The sequence below is a fragment of the Canis lupus genome, chromosome 1 (assembly GCF_003254725.2).
Source record: "Canis lupus dingo isolate Sandy chromosome 1, ASM325472v2, whole genome shotgun sequence".
NCBI classification, from domain to species: domain Eukaryota; kingdom Metazoa; phylum Chordata; class Mammalia; order Carnivora; family Canidae; genus Canis; species Canis lupus.
Window position 1 is genome coordinate 29244134 of NC_064243.1, and position 22037 is coordinate 29266170.

General features: G+C 37.4%; 1 protein-coding gene across 2 annotated transcripts in view; it reads right to left on the reverse strand.

Annotated features, from left to right (window-relative positions):
• Positions 1 to 22037, reverse strand: part of MAP3K5 (mitogen-activated protein kinase kinase kinase 5) — a 198217-nt gene that overhangs the window by 129196 nt on the left and 46984 nt on the right. For both annotated transcript variants that reach the window (XR_007412214.1, XM_025422373.3), the window contains exon 2: positions 9752 to 9891. Coding sequence is in view for 1 of the 2 variants with exons in the window: in XM_025422373.3 (XP_025278158.1) it covers positions 9752 to 9891 (140 nt within the window). In the remaining variant the exon portion in view is untranslated. The remainder of the gene's footprint in view (positions 1 to 9751; positions 9892 to 22037) is intronic.

Genomic DNA, 22037 nt, shown 5'->3' on the forward strand with positions numbered 1-22037 from the left:
CTGGCTAAGTTAGCTTCTATTTAGAAGTACTGAAAAGAATCCAATAGAAATTCACGGTTATACTAAAAAAAAAATCATAAGATCTATTGGATTCTTATTAACTATTGCTTATGTTTTGTCAAGGCTGAATGAATGGAAGTTATTCTCTTGCAGGACGCCTGGGTGGCTCAGTGGTTGAGCGCCTGTCTTCCGCCCAGGGCATGATCCTGGAGTCCTGGGATCAAGTCCCACATCAGGCTCCCTACATGGAGCCTGCTTTTCTGCCTATGTCTCTGCTTCTCTCTGTGTGTGTCTCTCATGAATAAGTAAATAAAATCTTTTTTTTAAAAAAGTTATTCTCTTGAAAGAGAGAGTTTACTCAGAGTTTATGATGTAATTTTACATGAACTCTGAAGAAAAAAAGGACAATTTGGACATTTTAACTCAGTACAAATAAATAGCAAACAAGATCTCGGAAGGTGTCTAGCTACTCAGGCAGTCTAGTGGATGTTGAATTGTACTAAATTCATTAAAGGGGAAAAAAGGAGGAAGGAGAATAAATTTAAAACACCACGGCTATATTCCATATCACTGCATGGACACTTCCCACCTAAACTGCCTAGCATTAAGACAAAATAAACTCCAGGTCCTTCCCAGTGAAATGTTCTAAGGATGTATTACCTCACTACAGCTTCATACTTGTCTGAATTCTTTTGGGGCCTTCAGGTCCGTCTATCCCCTGGCCATACCAGAAACACCCCCCCCATCAAAAATCATTTTTTTCTCATATGCTTTGATAACCAAAGAGGGAAAGAAGACAAAAGAGACAATCTAATGTAGGTCTCCCTGTGAGGGAAGATAAAGACAACTTTTGATAGCTATTTGGGACAATGTAACTATGAAGAGGTCATTTTAAGGATAAATAAGTGGAGTATCTCCAAAATTGGAAAGTGTTTGTGCCTAGAACTTAGGTAATTACAGCCAGAGGAAGGAAGTGGGAACAGCTGGTGTGGGGTTGCCAAGTTAAATTGATTCAGGGTGGGAGAAGCAGAACTAGTAAGCAGGATCTCAGTTTCCTGAAAGAAAAGGAGCAGGCTGGGAGTTCCTGGCTGGGAAAGAACATGGTTCCCCAGCTGGTGACCTTCTGGGTTCTCCCTTCTAATCCCACTTTCTGTCGGAGGGGAACTAGGCAAGTTTTCCACCAAAGTTGGGTAAAAGAGGAATATTTCTTATACTACCCAGCTCCATCCTCTTACCTAATTTCCAAACTTCAAAACAAGACTAGGAAATATTAGATGCACTGTTGTGAACACCCCGGGCCTCTCTGAGAATGTGGGACTTGTCTTTACCCTTAAGCATGCTGCAAAAATAAAGCTGAGCCAGCTCAGGGGGAAGACGCCAACACAGGTGTCACAGGACTGGCCCGTCTTCAAAGTTAGGAAACGAATTATATTTGTGCTTACACGTTATGCTTGTATAAAAAATATAAAAGCTCAAGTTAAAAAAAACAAAAACAAAAACCTCGATAACCTAACAAGAACCTAGACCATCATATTTTTAGAGGACATATGAAATGTGTGTGCAGACTTAGAAGTATACGAGATGACAAGTCAGACAATATGGGGCTTGCCCTGCTCTCACACTTACTGTGTGTGCCTCTAAGTCATTGTATCTCTCTGGGTTTATTTCTCATCTGTAAAGAAAGTATCTTTCATCTGCCTAATCTACGTAGTAAATACCTAACTTGTCTAGATCCTTGGATTGTTTTTAAAGAACTGAAATAAGTTTACGAAAGTATTTTAAGCATTTTAAAGACACATGAGTTTTAATGTTTAATACTCATAATGAGTATTATAATTGATTTTAATACTCATAATACTCATATTATCAGTATGAGTATTAATATTATGAAGGCAAACAACCCTAACTTGCTTCCTATTTTACCAGATCTAGAGACATTTTATACCTGTACTGTTTTGTGATCGGGGTGAGAACACATCCTTCTCTTGATATGAGCAACTGTCAATTAAAACGACCTGTAGTAGAAGTCAAGTTAAATTATACCAAAGCTAGGGATGCCTGGGTGGTTCAGCAGTTAGGCGCCTGCCTTTGGCCCAGGGCGTGATCCTGGAGTTCCAGGATCAAGTCCCACATCGGGCTCCCTGCATGGAGCCTGCTTCTCTCTCTGCGTCTTTTGTGAATAAATAAATATAATCTTAAAAAATTATACCAAAGGTAAAAGGTAATCCTAAAAGAAATTCTAGACTCTCTTTGCCTTTCCTCTAAATTTTATTTTATGTTGAAATAAATACATCTTGCTGTAAGTTGGAGACAGGTCTTTAAACAGGGCTGGTGTACTGATGAGTGATGTTTGACACATACAGAATTTGAAACAGCTTTTTAACACAAACTTCTCTTTATGATATGTTGCTATTATAATTAACTTCCTCTTCTTTGACACCAGCTCTTTTTTTCAACAACGCCTAACTGGACCAAATTATTCAAATGCAAGTTATTTCTTTTAAAAAAAGAACAACCCTATTGTTGTATAGCCAGAAGTATAATGAATTTCTGTACAGTAAATCACATTTTTCACATACATTTCAGTAAAAATGTCAAGGATGCATCAGACGGACCTAAATAGGATGATGGGTTGGAGTGCCACAAGATCAACTTGCACAGAAGGATCATTTATTCATAATGAACAAAAGGGAAGAGAACTCAGGCAAGCGTTGCCCCATTTGGTGGGCATCAGGAGGCTTTCTCCTGTGTGCAGAAGTATTCCTTTTTGCTCTTTCATGTATTCAGACTCATGGGCCTATGATGAAAGTCTGTACAGATGAAGAAAATATCTGGTGCCAACTCAGTGATATGATGGCATCTTCCATTCACAGTGTAGCACAGACATCCTTCCCTCTTTATGGTAATTAGACATTAGAAATGGTGGGCAGAGGTGAGGAAGATCAAGGAGGCATGAGGAAGGAATGCAAAGGCAGACTCCATCCTGGAGACAGAGAATTCCTTAGTAGATGTAATAACATTGCTAAATGCCATGAAAGAAAACTGGATTCTCCAGTCTCAAACTCTTTCCAAAAACTTAGGGATGGATTCTACAACTGGGAAATGAACTCGTGCTAAATAAATCATTCATCTAGTGGGTCAATTCAAGCTTCTGAGAAAAAATCTTGATAAAGCAATGCTCATATATACTACTCATCTGCTCCTCCCCCAAATTACTTACCCACCGCCCCCCCCTCGTCCGCTCTGATGTGCAATGACTATAGCTCAGAGAAGAGTTAGATCATAAAAAAAAAAGAAGAAAGAAAAGAGTTAGATCATTCCTACCAGTGAAATAAAGAAACAAGACTGTTCCTTCTCTCAACAGAAAAGAAAGATCTTCCCATGAAATAACAAGGTTTGGGACAGCTATGCTGGGGCAGGGGGAGTGTGGAGTGCCATAGTTTACAAATCGATGGTCCGTTATCAAGTAAACAAGATAATTGTGGGGATGACCAGAGGCAGCAGTTCATATTAAGAGGACACAGGGTCAATGTTCCTGGTTCACTACTAACTTGTTCAACTTCTTTATAGGGTTATATTTTCAAGTGACTCTTTCCCTAACATTTACTGATTTATTATTTATTATTTATTTTTTTTCCAGTCAGGTGCTGGAAAGAATCCAATAAAAATTCACTGTTACACTCAAAAAATAAAAAAACCATTGGAAAAATACAAATGTTGATTTCATACACAATTCATACTAAAACTAGATTCCTCTTAGTAATTAACTTTGATAAAAGAGGTAAAGCTTTGAGGGGGTACAAGGGGGAAAAATGTATGGGTTTAAGAACATTATGGAATCTGAATGGATTAACTAGATACAAGTAAAAATTCAACTTAAGTTTGAAGTATTTAAACCAAAAATTACCCTCATGTCTTCATCAATTTACTAGAAACTGGCACAATCACTGAAATTGAGAACAAGGACATCACTATTCTTTTTAAAACTGTAACAATTTGCTTTAAGTGGAAATGAATAAGTATTCGAAAAACAGACTTAATATCCAATTTCTCACAATAAATTCTAAAGGAGATTGAGTTCCTCCGTACCTGCAGATAAAGGATCATAAGTACCACAGTACTGTTTGAATGAACAACTATGATAATTCTTCCTCAAGTTTCATCCATGCTGTAGCATGTGTCAAAATTTCCTTCATTTTTAAAGCTAAATAATATTCCATTGTATGTATACACCACATTTTGTTTTATCCATTCATCTACTAATGGACACTTAGGTTACTTCTACCTTTTGGCTACTGTGAATAACACTGCTGGGGCATGGGTGAACAAAAATACCTCTTTGAGATCCTGCTTTTAATTCTTTTGGGTATATGTCCAGAAGTGAAATTGCTGGATCATATGGTAATTCTATTTTTAATTTTTGAGGAACTGCCATACTATTAAAAATGGATGATTCTTAAAGCTATTTCAGTGATGGTGTCACAAATTCTGGTTTGTGCACCTAAGATTTCATGCTAGTCAGATCCCAATCTAAAAAATACTAGATACACTGAGGCAGAGTAAGAGTTTCTGCCATCACATATGTATGTAATATACTCAGTAAGATAGTGAAGGAGTAACCATGTAGATAGATTGCTGCAGAGATTGATCTATTAAGGAAAATCCCATCTGTAAAAATAATTTTTCAAGCAATGATTAAAGAGAAAAATACAACTAAATTTCTTGAAAAGGGAATCGTCTCACATAATCATTACTTTTCTTTTCTTTTTTTTTAAGATTTTATTTATTCATTCATGAAAGACACAGAAAGAGAGGCAGAGACACAGGCACAGGGAGGAGAAGCAGGCTCCATGCAGGGAGCCTGATGCAAGACTGGATCCCGGAATCCGGGATCAGCCCCTGAGACAAAAGCAGACGCTAAAACGCTGAGCCACCCAAGCATTCCTAATCGTTACTTTTCAACACAAGCTGTATCACCACTAACTGATATGCATATCAATCTCTACGATACATTCATTCTGTTGTAGATAAAATGGGAATAAAACCCATCTTGGTGCAGAAAAATCCAAGTGTATCTGAGCCTTTTCAATCACAGAACACTAGGAAAAAAGAAATGAAAAACGATTTTGGGATTCGAAAGCCCAGAATATATTAAATGATCTCGACAGACACAGGAAATAATAAAGTATCACAAACTTCTTCCGTAAAAAAAGAATTGTGAAATATTTCAACTACATAAAATGTATAGAAATTATGAGATACCCATGTATATGCCACCTAGACTTAGAAATCTAATATTACAGATAAACTTGAAGACTGGGCTTTCCCCCAAGTTCTACTCTATCCCTATCCCCCAAAGAAATAACTACTCTGAATTTGTTGGTTGTGACTCCCATGCATACTTCAACCCTCTATAACACAAATAGGTATAAAAGCACCTGTCTCGCATGTGATTAGGTTCTGTATGAATGGTATCACGTGGCACACATGCTTCTGTAATTTGTTTTTGTTCTCAACACTGTTTTTGAGATATATTGATAGTGCCACATAGAGCTCTAGTGAACTCATTTAAGTGCTCTATACTATTCCACTAAATGACTATACCAGAAAGTATTTGTTCATTCTCTCGTTAACAGGTATTTACCAGTTCCTTTGGGGGAGGGGTTATTACAAACAATGCTAATATAACATTGTTGATTAGATCTCCTTCTCCATGCCAGAGACTCTCTTTACAGTACACATCCAGGGACAGACTTGCTGAATCTTGGTGCTATGCTTACCGGATAATACTAGGTGTTGCCAAATTGCTCTTTGGAAGTAGTGCCAGTATACCCTCCCAGCAGCACTGCCTCTTCCCACTCTCCACAGCCTTGCTGTGGGCATCTTAAGGGCTTTTAATCGTGGACTATCTGATGGTGTGCAATGGTATTTCCTTGTTTTGCTTTGCTTTGTTTTTATAAGCAGCATTGTCTAAAGTGAGTGGGGAGTGGCCTAAAAGGAAGAGAGGGAGCCTAAGAAGGGGAAATGTGAAGAAATCTCAGCAATTAGAGCTGAGAGCTGTTGTTAGAAAGGAATTTCTGATAGAAGTAATGGCTCATTAAAATAATTTCCACACTCTCTACACTAAATAGCCATTCATTTCCCTCAAGTCCTTTCTTTTTTTTTTTTTTTAAAGTTATTTATTCATGAGAGACACAGAGAGAGACAGAGACATAGGCAGAGGGAGAAGCAGGCTCCCCACGGGGAACCGATGTGGGACTCGGTCCCGGGACCCCAAGATCACAACCTGAGCCAAAGGCAGATGCTCAACCACTAAGCCACCCAGGTGTCCCTCCCTCAAGTCCTTTCTGATGTCAGATGCATTCTGTGTGTCTGCCCCATGGCTCATTGGTCAGTAGTGTTCAGACTTACTCTCCCATTTACTGAGAGACCCTACGTGGAGATCTGATCATTTCTGTAATGCAGGAAATTAATCTGAAAAAAAGCTGTTTCAGCTATTTCTTATTTTCAAGAAAATAAAAGTTTTAGCATAGAGTCTCATTAACAGCCACATAAGAAGTTGCCATGATACTTAGTTAAAGAAAACTGCAAAAATTGTGTTGTTAAAGTGCGAAGGGGGAAAAGATCAACTTCTCTTTCTCAAAGTGCACTGATCTTTTTTTGAAAAAAGTTAAATATCTCATTCTTCTAAGATAGTATTTGTGATTTCAAATGGATACAAATTTTATTGCAAGTAGGTGATTTGATTAGATTCTAAATATCCTTTCATATGAAAATTCAGACGTAGCTTTCAGGTACTTTATGGTTCCTATCAATTATTTTTTAGGAGTTTAAATTTAAAAGTTTTTTTCCTATGATTTCGTCCCAAGAATTTGCTCCCAATGAGAAACTGCTCTCTTCAACAAAGAGCAGAAGATGAAAATTAAACTGGTGTAGCCTTACTTTCTAGATGTCCAAAGAATCAACCTAAGGGAAGGTCGCCATGTGACAAGAATAGCATTCTCATTCTGTCTTTACCCTGTGAAAATAGGGAGATGCTTCGTTTTTATTTTATTGGCTAACTTATAAAAAATATGTTATGTATAATAACTCCTATTCTGTCTTATTTCACAGCAGTTTTCTATTGGTAGAAGGCAGGGATTACACCTATAATTAATTGCAACAGAAATTAATAACATTAAACACACACATGCACGCACACACACAGACTTTTCTCAGCAGAGGACCAGAAACATTTCTAGGGCTCAGAGGAAATTGTTAGACTGAAAAAAATACTTGCTATCCCATTGAGCTTTGTCCTCTGCAACCAGATACTTACTTGGGCTGGGAACAAGCTAAATTAAACCAAACAAACAATGGCAAAAGCTTTAAGTTAATGGAAGGAGGGAGAGAAAAGAAAGGATGGTTGTTGCATGAAATGACTCAGGGAGGCAGACATAGTTGATGGGTTTTCTAAGTGAACACACTTAGCAGGTAAAGTCAGATATCCAAACTAGAAGAAATTGCAATAAAGCTTAGTGGTTAGGAGGGTGGGTTTTAAGAGTCAGGCAGACCTCGTGTTTACTAATTATATCACTTGGGCAAATGATTTAATTTATTTAAGCCTTAGTTTGCAGCTCTATAAAATGGTGGTATAATAGGACATAATATACCCCAAGGGATATCTGTGGAATTCGATGAGAAAATATATGTGGGTAAAGCACATACTAAGTGCTTGGTTACAAGCAGCTAATATGTACAAGATAGGTGAGTTAATTTTAGATAGACTAGCCTTTTTGAAGAACTATTGTATTCACATACCAACAGCACTTCTAAACAAAAGCTGGCAAAAAGCAATTAAATAAGTCAGTTTATTTGTCCCATGCAAATTTCTGATAAAATTAGCTTCAACTCTTTCTCTCAGATGTAATTTTAATTCAGTTTTTAAAAATTGCCCCAGGAAAGAGTAGTCATAAATGAAATCACCAGATACCAATAGGACAAGAAAAAAAGGGGGGTAGAGTGAAAAATGTCTAACACAACACTGCCTGCTTAGAATACTTAAAGAAAATGAAATAGTACAATAAACAAGAATAAATAAAATAACCTCACTCCTTTATCAACTGCTAATACATGTTATAAACAATAGCAAATCAAAATGTTTAATTAAAATACGCCATCACAAAACTTTACAATGCATTTCTTAGAGGGCTAAATAAAGTAGGGGTAGCTTAAAGAATTACTCCAGGTTAAAAAAAAAAAACAACCACAAATTCAGACAGAGTAGGGGCAAATTTGGGGGAACTATTTCAGAGTATTCTGAACAGGGATAGACTATCAATGCCCAGCACAATGCCTGGCATGCAGTAACTGTATTTGCTAAACTAAACTATAGATTTTTCAGAAAAAGCCATACAAGCTTTGGATACTCAGATAAAAATGAAATGGGCAGCCCGGGTGGCTCAGTGGTTTAGCACCACCTTTGGTCTAGGGTGTGATCCTGAAGACCCGGGATCGAGTCCCACATCGGGCTCCCTGCGTGGAGCCTGCTTTTCTCTCTGCCTGTGTCTCTGCACATCTCTTTCTCTCTCTCACTCTCCCTCTCTCCTTCCCTCCCTCTCTCCCTCTCTGTCTTTCATGAATAAACAAATAAATAAAATTTTTTTTTAAAAAAGTGAAATATTACTTTTTTTTTTTTCATGGTCATGGGGTTAAAGATCTTCATATAACAATTACTAAGCCATTAGAAATATGGCTCTGGGTTTTAGAGCTCCACGTCCCAAGGCTGGCTTCAATTTGAAAACTGGAAGATCTAGATGAGAAAAAGCCACATAAAGCTAGCTGAAGGTTTCAAAAAGGAAATGGATGATACCAGGTTCAGCATGAGTTTCACTGAACTGTTAGATGCTTTTCAAAGAATCACACAATGATTGCATTGCAAAAGCATTTTAGACGATCTTTTTGGATGGTAGAAATATCTTCGTATCATTTTGATCCTATCACAGAGAGAATGACATGGGGCATGCTGAGTTTTGTAGACAAATATAGTAGATTTTTACTTCCCCTTCCCCAAGTTATTAAGTTATTGAAATCATTTCCCAGTGAAGAGGATGGTAGTTTTCTGGTGATATTTGGAGACAGAATTTCTATTCAGAGCCCTTTCAGTAGGAGGTGGATTTCCAGTTAAAGACAGGTATGTCCGGGATCCCTGGGTGGCTCAGCGGTTTGGCGCCTGCCTTTGGCCCAGAGCACGATCCTGGAGACCCGGGATCGAATCCCACGTCAGGCTCCTGGTGCATGGAGCCTGCTTCTTCCTCTGCGTATGTCTCTGCCTCTCTCTCTCTCTCTCTCTCTGTGTGTGACTATCATAAATAAATAAAAATTAAAAAAAACATTAAAAAAAAAGACAGGTATGTCCAATGGAACCCTCAATGGTGACACAGCAGGGGGCCTAACCAAAATTTATGCAACCTCCTGGTCTGTCTCCGCAGTGTGCAATGGATGACTTCCTAGTAACATGGTCTCCTCAGTGGCAATTCAAACTGCAGCTCAGAACTCAACACTAAGATTTTCCTACCGGTATATCATCAAATTTCTACATTGAAGTCTAGATAAACCTCACAACTTCACTAGTAATTGCATAACTATTGGACTGGCAAAAACAAACTTTCACAAACTAAGCCACTTAAATTGCTTTGGATGTCAGGGACACAGAGAGGTATCCCTAGACTTCTGGTACCCAGTGTAAATATTTAGTAAACAAGTCAGGTACCTTCAGTGACTGCAGAGAGTCTGAATTATTATCACAGTAGAGGATGATGTTGTTGGCCATGCTGAAACTTTCTCTCACTCCCAGGTGGTAAAACAAGGACGGCTGCCGGAAGGCATCACTCATCTCCACCACAGCAATATCTGCAAACAGAAAACAGAGCCCCCCAAAAGATGACACCCAAATAATGCCCAGTAAGCACATTTTGGTTTAACAACTTAGTATTCTCAAAGACGAAATGAGGAAATGATAGGGATTTTCCCTCCTCACTTATCACTGAATTTTGAATTTGCAGTTCTACCCGGAAGTGGTTTTAGAAAATGCAGCAAACCTGCATTTTCTTTTTACACATGAAAGGGATCACATAATTACTGGAAACTAAGTGAAGTCTGCAATGGTGGGATGCTGGAGCTAATGCTCTCTGTTAAATTTCAACATTAAAGCAAGTGAACTAAGTTTCCAGAAGCAGACCCACAGGAAGCTGCAGTAAGTGATAAATGTAAAATGAGATTTTAAAAAGCAAATGGGGGGGGCATCTGGGTGGCACAGTGAAGAGGCCAACTCTAGGTTTTGGCTCAGGTCATAATCTCAGGGTCAAGAGATCAGGTCCTGAGACCTGCAACACGCTCAGCTCTCTATCCCTCATCTTCTGCACCTCCCCTCAAATAAATAAATATTTTAAAAAATAAAAATAAAAAAGGAAATAGGTGAGACTTTGAATTAACCCAGAGCTGATTTTATAACTTAATTAATTATTATTATTAATATCCAGCAAGTCCCTAGTATGTGTACTCAAAAAAAAAAAAAAAAAAGAAAAAGCAAAGGTACAGAAAATTATGACTGAGAAGGAAAATATACCCACAGGTACAAATTCTACCAAAGCTCAGAGATGATTAACACCAAGGTAGTATAAACCTGATACCAATATTTGACAAGAATGTCAAAAAAATGACATATAGGTTAGTCTCAAACTCATTTTATATATGGACAAAAATATGAAAGAAAAATGAAAAAATGCATCAAGCATTATATTGTAAGAAAACTAGATTATGGGTTTGAAATTTATTTTGGTAATGCATGGATAGCTCAATGGGAAAAAAAAATCATCAGCATCTCCACAGCTGCCTCAAGTGCTTTAATTAAACTTCAAAACCCATTTCTTATTAAAAATAATTACAAAATAAAAATAGAAGAGCACTCCTTTAACATGAAAAATAATCTATTCTGGGGTGCCTGGGTGGCTCAGTCAGTTGAACATCTGACTCCTGATTTCAGCTCAGGTCCTGGCTTCAGGGTTGTGAGATCTAACCCCATTATGCTGGGCTCTGTCCTGGGCATGGAGACTGCTTAGGATTCATTTTCTTTCTCTCTCTCTCCACCGCCAACTGCCCCACCCCTCTACCCCCTGTTTCTCTCTCTCAATCTAAAAAGAAAAAAAAAAAAATATATATATATATGTATATATATATATTCACAACAACTTCCAACTTTGTGTTGATAGATAATCCATGGAATTCAGGAAAAAGACAAGGCAACCAATTATTCCCACTACTACTAGTCAGCTTTCTGAAAATTCCAGATAATGCAATAAGATTTCACAAAGTAAGGAAATATAATACTATAAAATAAAATACACAATTATCATTACTCAAAGATGTTTTGGTTGTCAACCAAGAAACCCCAGTAGAATCAACTAAATAACTATTATAAGCAATAATATAATTTAATAAGGTGTTGAGCTGCAAAATTATTATGAAAACCAAGAGCTCCCTTTGTAATCATAATAAAGGTCTGGAAAATATAATGGCAAAACAATTCCAAAATGAAAATGTTAACATACCTTACAACAAATTTAACAGATGATGCTAATTTGTTAAAAATATTTACAATATGTGACAGGTTAAAGGTTAATATCACTATAAACCAACACTTATTGGTCAGGTTAGGACAAATAAGCAACCATAAAGACATTACAATAGAAAATTAGGCTATAGACATAAGCAGGCAAATTCACAAAAGAATAACTAAAATGGTAAATAACAAGAACTCTATACCTCACTACTAATAAATGCACATAAAGCAAATTCTAAAGTACTTTTTTTTTTTTTTTTTGGTCTGACAAGTAGTCAAAAATATTAAAGAATGCCCAATGGAGATGCAGAAAAATGATACTCTTACATGCCAAAGAGAATTTTAAACTTCCTAGGACACTTAAATCCTTAAAGTTATGCACACTTTGGGGGCCAATAGCTCCATTCCTAAGAATTTACCCAGAGAAAATGTCTATAAATGTGGCGGGTTTACTTCTAAGTATGCCCACTGAAATTTATTTTTTACCATAAAAATGGAAAATACTTAAGTATTCATTAATAGGGAAATAGGTAGAGAGGTAGATATATAGATAAGATTCAAAGAGTGGTTTATTATGCATCATTGAGAACTATACTGTTGAATCACTATATTATATACCTGAAACTAACATAACACTGTATGGTAACTACAACAGAATTAAAATAAAAACTTAATTAAAAAAAGAAAACGGTATTGTGGAAGAATGTTTAGCAATGGAAGTAAATTCAAGGTATATTACAAAAAATATTAAGATATAATACATTGTAATGTATATATTCTACACATGTGGATTTAAAAATGTCTGGAAAAAATATACTTATGTGAATAGAAAAAGTGTCTGGAAAGTTGTAGACCAAAATGTAAACCATGATAATAGCTGTGTAATGGGATGGTAATGTAATTGTATGCGAAAAAAAAATGTCTGGAAAGTCTGGAAAGTTGTATACCAAAACGTAAATCATAATAATAGCATGTAATGGGATTGTGCATTATGTTTTCTTCTTTATTCCTTCTCTATCTTTTTACAATTTCCCTTATGAACAGTGATTACTTTTCTAATTTAGGAACCTATCAAAATAAAAGAAAAACACTAAAACCCCGAGTGACTTTGTAAAACCAAACTGCAGCACAAAAAATAACACAGGCTCTTGAGAAGCTGTTTGATGCAGTTGGCCTTGTCTAATGAACGTGAGCTTAGAATTCACATTCTGTGAAGGAGAAATAAATCAGATCAAAAGGGGACTGAAGACAGAGGATTTAGCGAGGTTATGAAAAACGCAGCCAGGTCAAAGGAGCTTCAAAAGACTTTTTTTCAAGGCTAAAATGACTTAAAGACTCTTTAATAGAAATAAAGAGTTTTCTTTTGGGGTCCTTATTTCTACATCAAAAATCAGCACATGAGAAAATGAGTCATTGCATCCCACCTACACACCCATCTGCCTCCTATGCCCACAATGCTTCCTCCTCCCACAGATGCCAGCCAATCGTCCATCAGTCACAGTGCTTTAAAATCAAGAGACAGGGTAAAATGAGGCTGAAAGAAACCCAATGAAACAGTAGTTAATGAAAAACAAATGAGAGCCATGCAAAGAAAAATACTAGCTAAATTAAAGTAGCCACAAGAAGAGGGGAAATGGGTTATTTCCAGAGAATGGGCTCCTGGGATCTCATGCTAATCTTAATAAAAACACTGCAAGAGGCTTTCAGATTAAGAGAAAAACTAGACATTCAAAATAAATTGTACAAGCAAAATAAGGCATATTCCTTAGGTCTGAATGTCTAAGCAGGAACAGCTACATTTTGGGATGCTGTATAGAGAACATTAAAAATGCTTGTTTGGGGGATCCCTGGGTGGCGCAGCATTTTAGCGCCTGCCTTTGGCTCAGGGCACGATCCTGGAGACCCAGGATCGAATCCCACGTCGGGCTCCCCGTGCATGGAGCCTGCTTCTCCCTCTGCCTATGTCTCTGCCTCTGTGTGTGTGTGTGTGTGTGTGTGTGTATGACTATCGTAAATAAATAAAAATTTTTTAAAAATGCTTGTTTGTGTAATTTTAAAATATTGAATACAGTACAACTCAGAAAAAGAACAGGAATATTTCATTATTTAACAAAAATATCATTTTATCATGGCTACCTCCTGACCCTGATGGCTATCTTCTCAAAAGTAGTAGAATAAACAGGTGTAAATTATCTTCCTTGTGAAATTATCTTAAATCATGTCTAAAATGCAAAAAAAAAAAGATGTAATTATAGTAAACAAACACCTGATACTCCACAATTCTTGAAACTCATTTATATGAGTTACACTTATATTCACTTTATTTCACAAACATGTTTTTAGTAATTACTATGTGCCAGGCACTCCATGCTTATCAAATACTAACTCAGTCTTCATAAAACTCCTTCGTGCTAGGTAATATTATTATTTCAGGACTCTGAGGCAGAAATGTATAGATAATCTATCCAAAATCAGCTAGAAAGTAGTAGTACCACTTCTATCCTTTGAAGGATTTGAATCCAAGCAATCTAGCTGGAGAGTCCATGCTCTTAATTCTTCACTGAGCCACATTCTATACTTACAGGATATGGAGGTTCTCAAGATCACAACATAAATTTAGAGGTGTAAAAAATATTTGGGGACCAAAGCATATATTCCTGTCATGTATTTTGTGACCAAATGCACTTAAATAATTTTCTGGTTGAGTTCTTATGGTAATATTGTAAATAATACTGCTATACTTAAAAACTGAAAACTAAGTCTGTTTAAAAATATAGACAAGGGTATACCCGAGGTGTCATTTTTTTCCTTTCTTCCAACTGAGTTGATGTTAAATGGAGCACAAAATCAGATTTACCAAGGGTTTATTAAAACATAATAAATTTTTAGGGCAATAACATAAAACCGTTGTGCCTAATTGCATTTTGGTCACTAAATGGCAGTGATTCATGATCTGTTTCTTTTTTTATTTAATTTCTCCTTTATAATACCATATCTGTTAGTTAAATATCTCACATGAGCTTCTGTTGCTTGTAAAAAGCAGAGTTGAAGCAGAACATTAACGTTCAGTTACTTTTTATCTAGTCAATATTTTCCTTAGGCATTAGATACTGCTGACAAAGCAAGAGCCCAGTAGTGATCTGGCTTGTACTATAGTCTACAAAGTACTCCAAAACTCCATTATCAATGGAAACTTCCCACGTTATCACACAGAACTAGCCATTCAGTCATGACAGGTTAATCCCCCAAGATGACCTATGAATGCCAATTTAATTCTACAAATGTCCTGAGCACTTAACATATAAAAAGTTTTGTTATTTGCTTTTATGGAAGTTAAAAGAAAAAATTAACTGGATATGGTTTTTGCCATGAATTGGCAAATACTGACACAGGACAGATTGTAGCTAGTTCTGAGGATGTACAAATGGCAACCCTCCGGGGCCAGGGAGGCCAGCCCTGTTGGAAGGGATGATGGAAGCTGGTGTGAATGAGGCAGCAGCCTCATGTGAGTGAGGAGTTAGAATGGAGCACCTCAAATTGCACACAAAAAAGAGAAGCCCTCTGGGTGGTCCAGCAGTTTAGCGCCTGCCTTTGGCCCAGGGTGTGATCCTGGAGTCCCAGGATCCAGTCCTACATCGGGCTCCCTGCATGGAGCCTGCTTCTCCCTCTGCCTATGTCTCTGCCTCTCTCATGAATAAATAAATAAAATCTTTAAAAGAGAGAGAGAGAGAGAGAGGGAGAGAGAGAAAGAGAAACCCTGCACATCAAAGGCACTATAGAAAAAGGGAAGGGCTGAAAAAAAAAAAAAAAAAAAGGAAGGGGCAAGGTGCCTGGGCTTGGTCACAGCAATGAAGCAAACTTCAGTAGGAAACTAAGTTCCCACTGGAATTTTCAATGGGTGAACCAACAGGGATCCCTTAGAGCAGACACCAATCCCCAAATACTTATGCCTTCTTAGATTCTTAAGGGAAGTGTATCTTGCATTCCATTGATTTTTCTTTTTCTTAAGTTTATTTATTTGAGAAAGAGAGAGAGAATGAACAGTGGGGAGCATAGAGGGAGAAGCAGACTCCTCACTGTGCAGGGAGCCTGTGTTTGATCCCAGGACCCTGAGATCATGACTTAAGCCAAAGGTAGACACTTAACTGATGGAGCCAACCAGGTGCTCCTCCATTGATTTCTGTATATAACAAACAAATAAAGGCTAATTACAATAAATCTATGGTATGTAAATTACTAAAATATTACTCATGACCTAGTAGTGCCCTAGTAGAGTCTTCTAGAGACTTGGAGTCAGTTTACTAAAATTTGGCAGATATACAATGTTGGGAAATTGCAAACCTTCTATTGCAGAGCTAAAATTGTGATTTTCATGAAGGATAGAAGAATAACCTACCATCATTGTGGTCTTGAATTAGTCATGGTTTAGCAATTCCTGCTATGAATTACTACCCATGTAGCTTCATCAGTATTTTATTATCCTGTATATTATTTAGTTAACCCTATCATGTATAATGACACATATTTGTGTCAACAGTAAACATTTTGGCCCATAATTTTCTCATCACTAAACTCCAATAAATATATGCATAATGATTCAAACATGAATCATTCTTATGTTGCTAAAGCAAATGTATATACATAATGTCCCCACCCCAGCCCTAATTTGCTTGTTCAATGGTTGTCTGATTATTAGACTGAGGTGGTGACTTTTTTTTTTTAAACCTAGAAAGTGAGGACTGGGAGGTAGGTGATCAGAGGTACCTGATCAACCTCCAGAAGCTTGCTTTTAAAAATACTAAGAGCCATGGTACCTATAAAAGGAAGGGGGGAAAGGAAATGGGAGAAGCCTAGAGTAAGAAAGACACAAAAGGGAAAGAAAAAGGGGGAAGAAGAGGTAGGAAAGAAGGAGGGAACAGAAGATTAGTATTATAAAAACTATAGTCCCCTTGCCCAGACAATACCCACAAGAATCCAGTTCATGATGCCCTAGCTTTAGAGAATGTGAGAGGGAAATTAGCACACATCCATAGAAGGCACCCAGCCTAGAGTGGCAGGACCTAAAACCACAGCTCTCTGCAAGGAGGAGATGCAAACTCAGAAGAGTAAACCACAGAGGTGAAAAGCTGGAAGGGGAATCATCTCTCCATCTTCCCTCTCATCTTCCTTGAGAGGAGTGATAAACATGCAAATGACAGACAAGCTGTTTCATGACTTCCAGGGTTTGAATCCTAATTAAGTTTCTGGATGGGTGACTTTGGAAAATACCTTAAGCTCATCTAGCTTTGGTTTCCTCAACCGTAAATTGAAAATAATAATAGGTATTTACTATACAATCAAAGTTATTAGGATTATATGGGCACTAAGCCCAGCAAACTCTCAATATATCATTATTATAAGGAGCCAATATAAGAAATGTTAATAGGAGGGCACCTGGGTGGCTCAGTCGGTTAAGCATCTGCCTTTGGCTCTGGTCACGATCCCAGCGTCCTGGGATCAAGCCCCACATTGGGCTCCCTCCCTGCTAATGGGGAGCTTCTCCCTCTCCCTCTGTCCTTCCCCCTGCTCACGCTCACACATACACTCTCTCAAATAAATAAATAAATAAATAAATAAATAAATAAAGGAAGCCCTTTGAACAATTTAACGTAAAAATGTTATTAAAGACAGGCTAAAATAGGCCTCATATGAATATTTACAGAAATGAGTTTGAAATTAAATTATGAAAACACACAAAGCCAACATAAAGAATTTTGACTTGATTCTATAATCAATGGTGATCCATCCATATCTATGAGTTTTGAGAAGGGATGTGGCAGGATCAAAGTTTGGGGAAGATAAACCTAGATTTTGTGGATGGATGAGCGATAAAACAGACTGGAAGCTGACACATCAGTTGGGAGTCATTTAAAGGAGAGTATGCCCCTAAGCTAATACTGAGACGACAGGGCAGGGAGTTCAAGGAGCTCAAGAGGCTTCAGGGATTTGGTGGATGCATGATAAAGAAAGAATTAAATTAATCATATCAGGGCAGCCCGGGTGGCTCAGCGGCTTAGCGCTGCCTTCAGGCCAGGGCGTGATCCTGGAGATCCAGGATCAAGTCCCACGTCAGGCTCCCTTGCATGGAGCCTGCTTCTGTCTTTGCCTTTCTCTCTCTGTTTCTCATGAATAAATAAATAAAATATTTTTTTAAAAATTAACCATTTCAAACTTGAATGGTTAACATTTATGGCTTGCCATTAACACAAATTAAAGAAAAAATACTATCCTTTTGGTAGGAATTTGACTTTGGATTGAGACACATTAAACATTGTGTGTGTAGCTCACAGACAGCTGTCATCCTGAATCTCAGCAGAGATCAGACTCAGACAGATATAAGAATCACAATGATACAATAGTTGAAGTCGCAGGTTTAAGTGAGATTGACAACTTAGTATAGAGAAAAATAAAAGGCATCAAGGATTCAGGAAATCCCTTCCTCATCATTTACCTAATAGAAACACAGTTCATCAAAATACATATATGTTCATAACAGCACTATTTCAAACCATCAACAGTAGAAGAAGTAAAGGATGCTATACAGAAACAATGGATACCATATAGTAATGAGAATTTAAAAATCTATAACTACATGTGACGACATGAATGAATCTCAGATTGTTAAAACAATTTGGATATAAAAGAGTAGATACTTTATGATTCTGTTTATATGAGGTTCAAAAAATTCATATTATCAGATACTTTGGTAGAAGAAAATGGCTGAAAGGGAACTCAAGAGATCTTCTAGGGAGCTAGGAAGGTTCTGTGTCTTTTTTTTTTTTTTAAGATTTTGTTTACTTATTTGACAGAAAGAGAGAGCACAAGCAGGGGGAGCAGCAGAGGGAAAGGGAGAAGAAGCAGGTTCCCTGCTGAGCAGGGAGCCCTATGCAGGGGGCTTGATCCCAGGATGCCAGGATCATAACCCAAGTCAAAGGCAGATGCTTAACCAATTGAGCCACCCAAGCACCCTGGTTCTGCCTCTTGATCTGGGTGCTGGCTATGCAGGCATGTTCACTTACAAAAATCAATTAATCTCTGGTTAATAATTTTGCCAAGAGTGTTAAAAGAGGACTGTATTTAGTTTCCTGTAGCCCACTATAACAAACCCATAAACTTGGGTCCTTAAAACAACACAAAGTTACTCTTTCACAGGTTTAGAGGCTGGATATCCAAAAATCAAAGTGTCAGCTAAACCAGGGCCATGCTACCACCAAAGGCTCTAGAGCAGAATCTACTCCTTGCCTCTTCCACAATCCAGCAGTTTTGGGGCATTCCTTAGCTTATTGTGTGTATGTCTGTGGTGTCCAACTGCCCTCTGCCTCTCTCTTAGAAAGACACTTGTGATGGCATATAGGGCCCATCCCAGTAATTTGAGATCATCTCATTATCGAGACCCTTAATTTAACCATATCTGCAAAGACCCTTTTTGCAAATAAAGTGTCATTCACCAGTCTCAGGGGTTTGGCATAGACATTGGACCTAGGAGTAAGGAACATTTTTTAGCCTAACACAAGGATTTAAAAGGTGAGTACAGCAAAACTAAAGGTAAGGGAACAGAGGTAATGAGCACAGACGACTCTCCAGAAGAGGAAGAGAAAGGAAAAGGATTAATATTTACTCAGACCCACAGTAGAGATTTTTACATGCAATATGGAAACCAAGAGATCAGACAATACTTTAATGAGGTACTAAAAGTTTTTAGTTTTAAGGTGGAGTACCTGGACATCAGTAGCAACAGGAAGATGGGGGATGGGGGGATAGCTAACTAACAGAGACAATCTCTATATTCTCAGATGAAACAGATAGGTTTGGATTTAAGTTGAGGAGAAAAGTTAGCCTTGGAAAAAAGAAAGGGATATTCTAAGGGCAAGAAAAAGGGAAGTAATGAAAGGCAAAGACCAAGAAAATAATGAAGTAAAAGGAAGACTAATGAGATCCTTCAATTAAGGTGATGACTCTGTCCAATTGAACTGGGGTGCGGTGGCCAACAGAAAGCAAAGCCCTGCCCAGGGATGGTAGGGATGACCCTGTGTCCTGGGGCCATCACTAGAAACATGCTTCAAGGCAGCACTAACCCTGCTGTTAGAAGTGGTATCCTATTATATTTCTTTTTTTAAAAGAAATTTATGTCAGCATTTCTATCGCTTGTGATAATAAGAATGCCAAATACTACAGCAACAGAAGAAAGATCTGAACCAAGCTTTAAAAGAACAAAAAACTCTATTTTCTCCCTTACTTCCATCTGCCTAAGATGAAAATAAAGAAGCATATGATGAAAAGAGGGAAGACAGAGAACAGATTTTAGTTTTATTCTGCTTTCTGGACATAAACAAGCCTTACCCAGGTATTAAAATTTCAGTATTACCAATGAATATTCTTGGCCACAAGGAAGACGGGGATAATAAAGAATCCTTCTCTCCTATTATTAAAGAATTCCCAGCACACAGCACTTTGATGGTGGTTTAGGAAGTGTTATTAAGAGAGCCCTGTAAATGCTCTAACGAGATTCAGACTTCAAGTGAATCCTTCATATCAGCACACAAGGAAAGTAGATAAAACACAATTTATATCTTTGGTGCACAGCAAGTGCTTTATAAAGTGACATTTCCTTGGCTATGGGCGTAGAAGTCCTCAACCTAATTTTGCTTATTAAACAAATATAAGCAGGCCCTACATCAAAAAGTGTTATTCTCTTTCCATTAAAATAGGGTTCAGTCTAAACCTTAAGAATTTTTTTTTAATGTAATGGCAATAACTATAGACCTGGTCAATGATCTATAAAGAACAGGTAATATAAGAAAAGTATAAGGCAAAATTAACTCTCAAGTTTATTATGTGACAGGGCCATGCTGCATATTATAGCAGAAATAGGATATGAAGTGGCTTAGATGGTAAAAATTTCTTTACCACCACTAAAAACTATTTTTCTCTCTGAAATTATTACATTTCCTAAAGGTATACTGGATTTAGGAGTCTATAATCATAAATTTAGATCTCTATAAACTCATTTTATGTAATAAATTTCAGTACGTAAGTAATCAATCTATTTTCATCAGATGCTGTAAAGGCTATACCTAAAATTTTGAACAGGCTCTTTTAGAGTTTACTCTAGCTTTTATTGTGGTTAAGATGCATGCCATTTGTGGGAGAGAGAAATCTCTCATGTTTAATTTTAATTAAATCGGCAAAGCTGTCTGCGTTCCTGCCTCAGTGGTGTTCCTGAGCACACAGCATAGCCCTTTGTATCAGAATCTTACACAAGAGTCCTTCCTGCCAGCTAGAACCAATAATCTGCCTCTTTTAATTGGCACTTATATTAAGTTGTGTAAGGTTGCAAAAGTTGATTTGTGATAATTTTTGAAGAGAATCTGATTGTGCTTCATGAAAGATGAGCATTCGGAATGACATATCATTTCCTAATTGTTTTATACATTTATAACTCACCCACACAAAGACAGCAGAAAGTGGTCAAAGGACACTGGAACATGATCTGACGGTGTTCTAAAGCAAAAACAGCCATGGCAATTTCATTCATGTTTGAGGTTGTTCTGATTGAGATTTCTTACATTCTAGGGAAAGAGCTGCAGTGTATGTGTGTTATATATACACATAAACAATAAAAGTCTCTACAGCAGTGTAGCACAAAGATCCAATCAGCAAAATTCAGATGATGGAAAAGTCTACAGGAGCAATGACCAGATTTCCTCACAAAATCATTACAAGGAGTTGGGAGAGTGAGAAAGAGGGAGAAATGAGATAGTAAAGACTTTAGGAACACTGTCAGTGACCATGTATATGCTTTATTTGCATTTGAAATAAAACAAACTTTAAGAACTCACGACATTCATGAGAGAATTTGACAACTGCCAAGATTTTTGTTGATATTAAAGAAATTATTTTAACTGTAGCAGGAGCCCTTATGGTTTAGAGGTTTAAGTAAGCGAACTGTAAGTGTATGGTGCCACACAATATATGCATTCATCATCAAAGAGCGTCATTCCTCACATAATAAGCAATTTATGTGCAAGCAATAAAAGCTCAACCTGTTCCCGTTCCGGGAAGAATACAGGGAGTAAAACAAAAGAAACGCAGCTCTCACATTACTTGTTCGGCAGAAATAGTTGCCCTGGTGAGCAGGCCACTTTGAAAGATTCTTTTTCCTTCTTGCATTTACGGCTGTCATCTCTTGTACTCATAAATCCAACTGGATCTAAGAAGCGTGAGTGAGTGCCTGGGAGCTCTACTGTGGTCCAGGATTCTAGTGCCAACAAGTGGAGACCTGAGTCGGAACTCATCGACATCTCCAAAAGATGCTGTGCTTTTCTGCTCTTTGTATTCCCTCAAAGTCACTTTCAACGCCTCATAAACAATCAGCATCTAGTCAAGATGTGAACCGCTT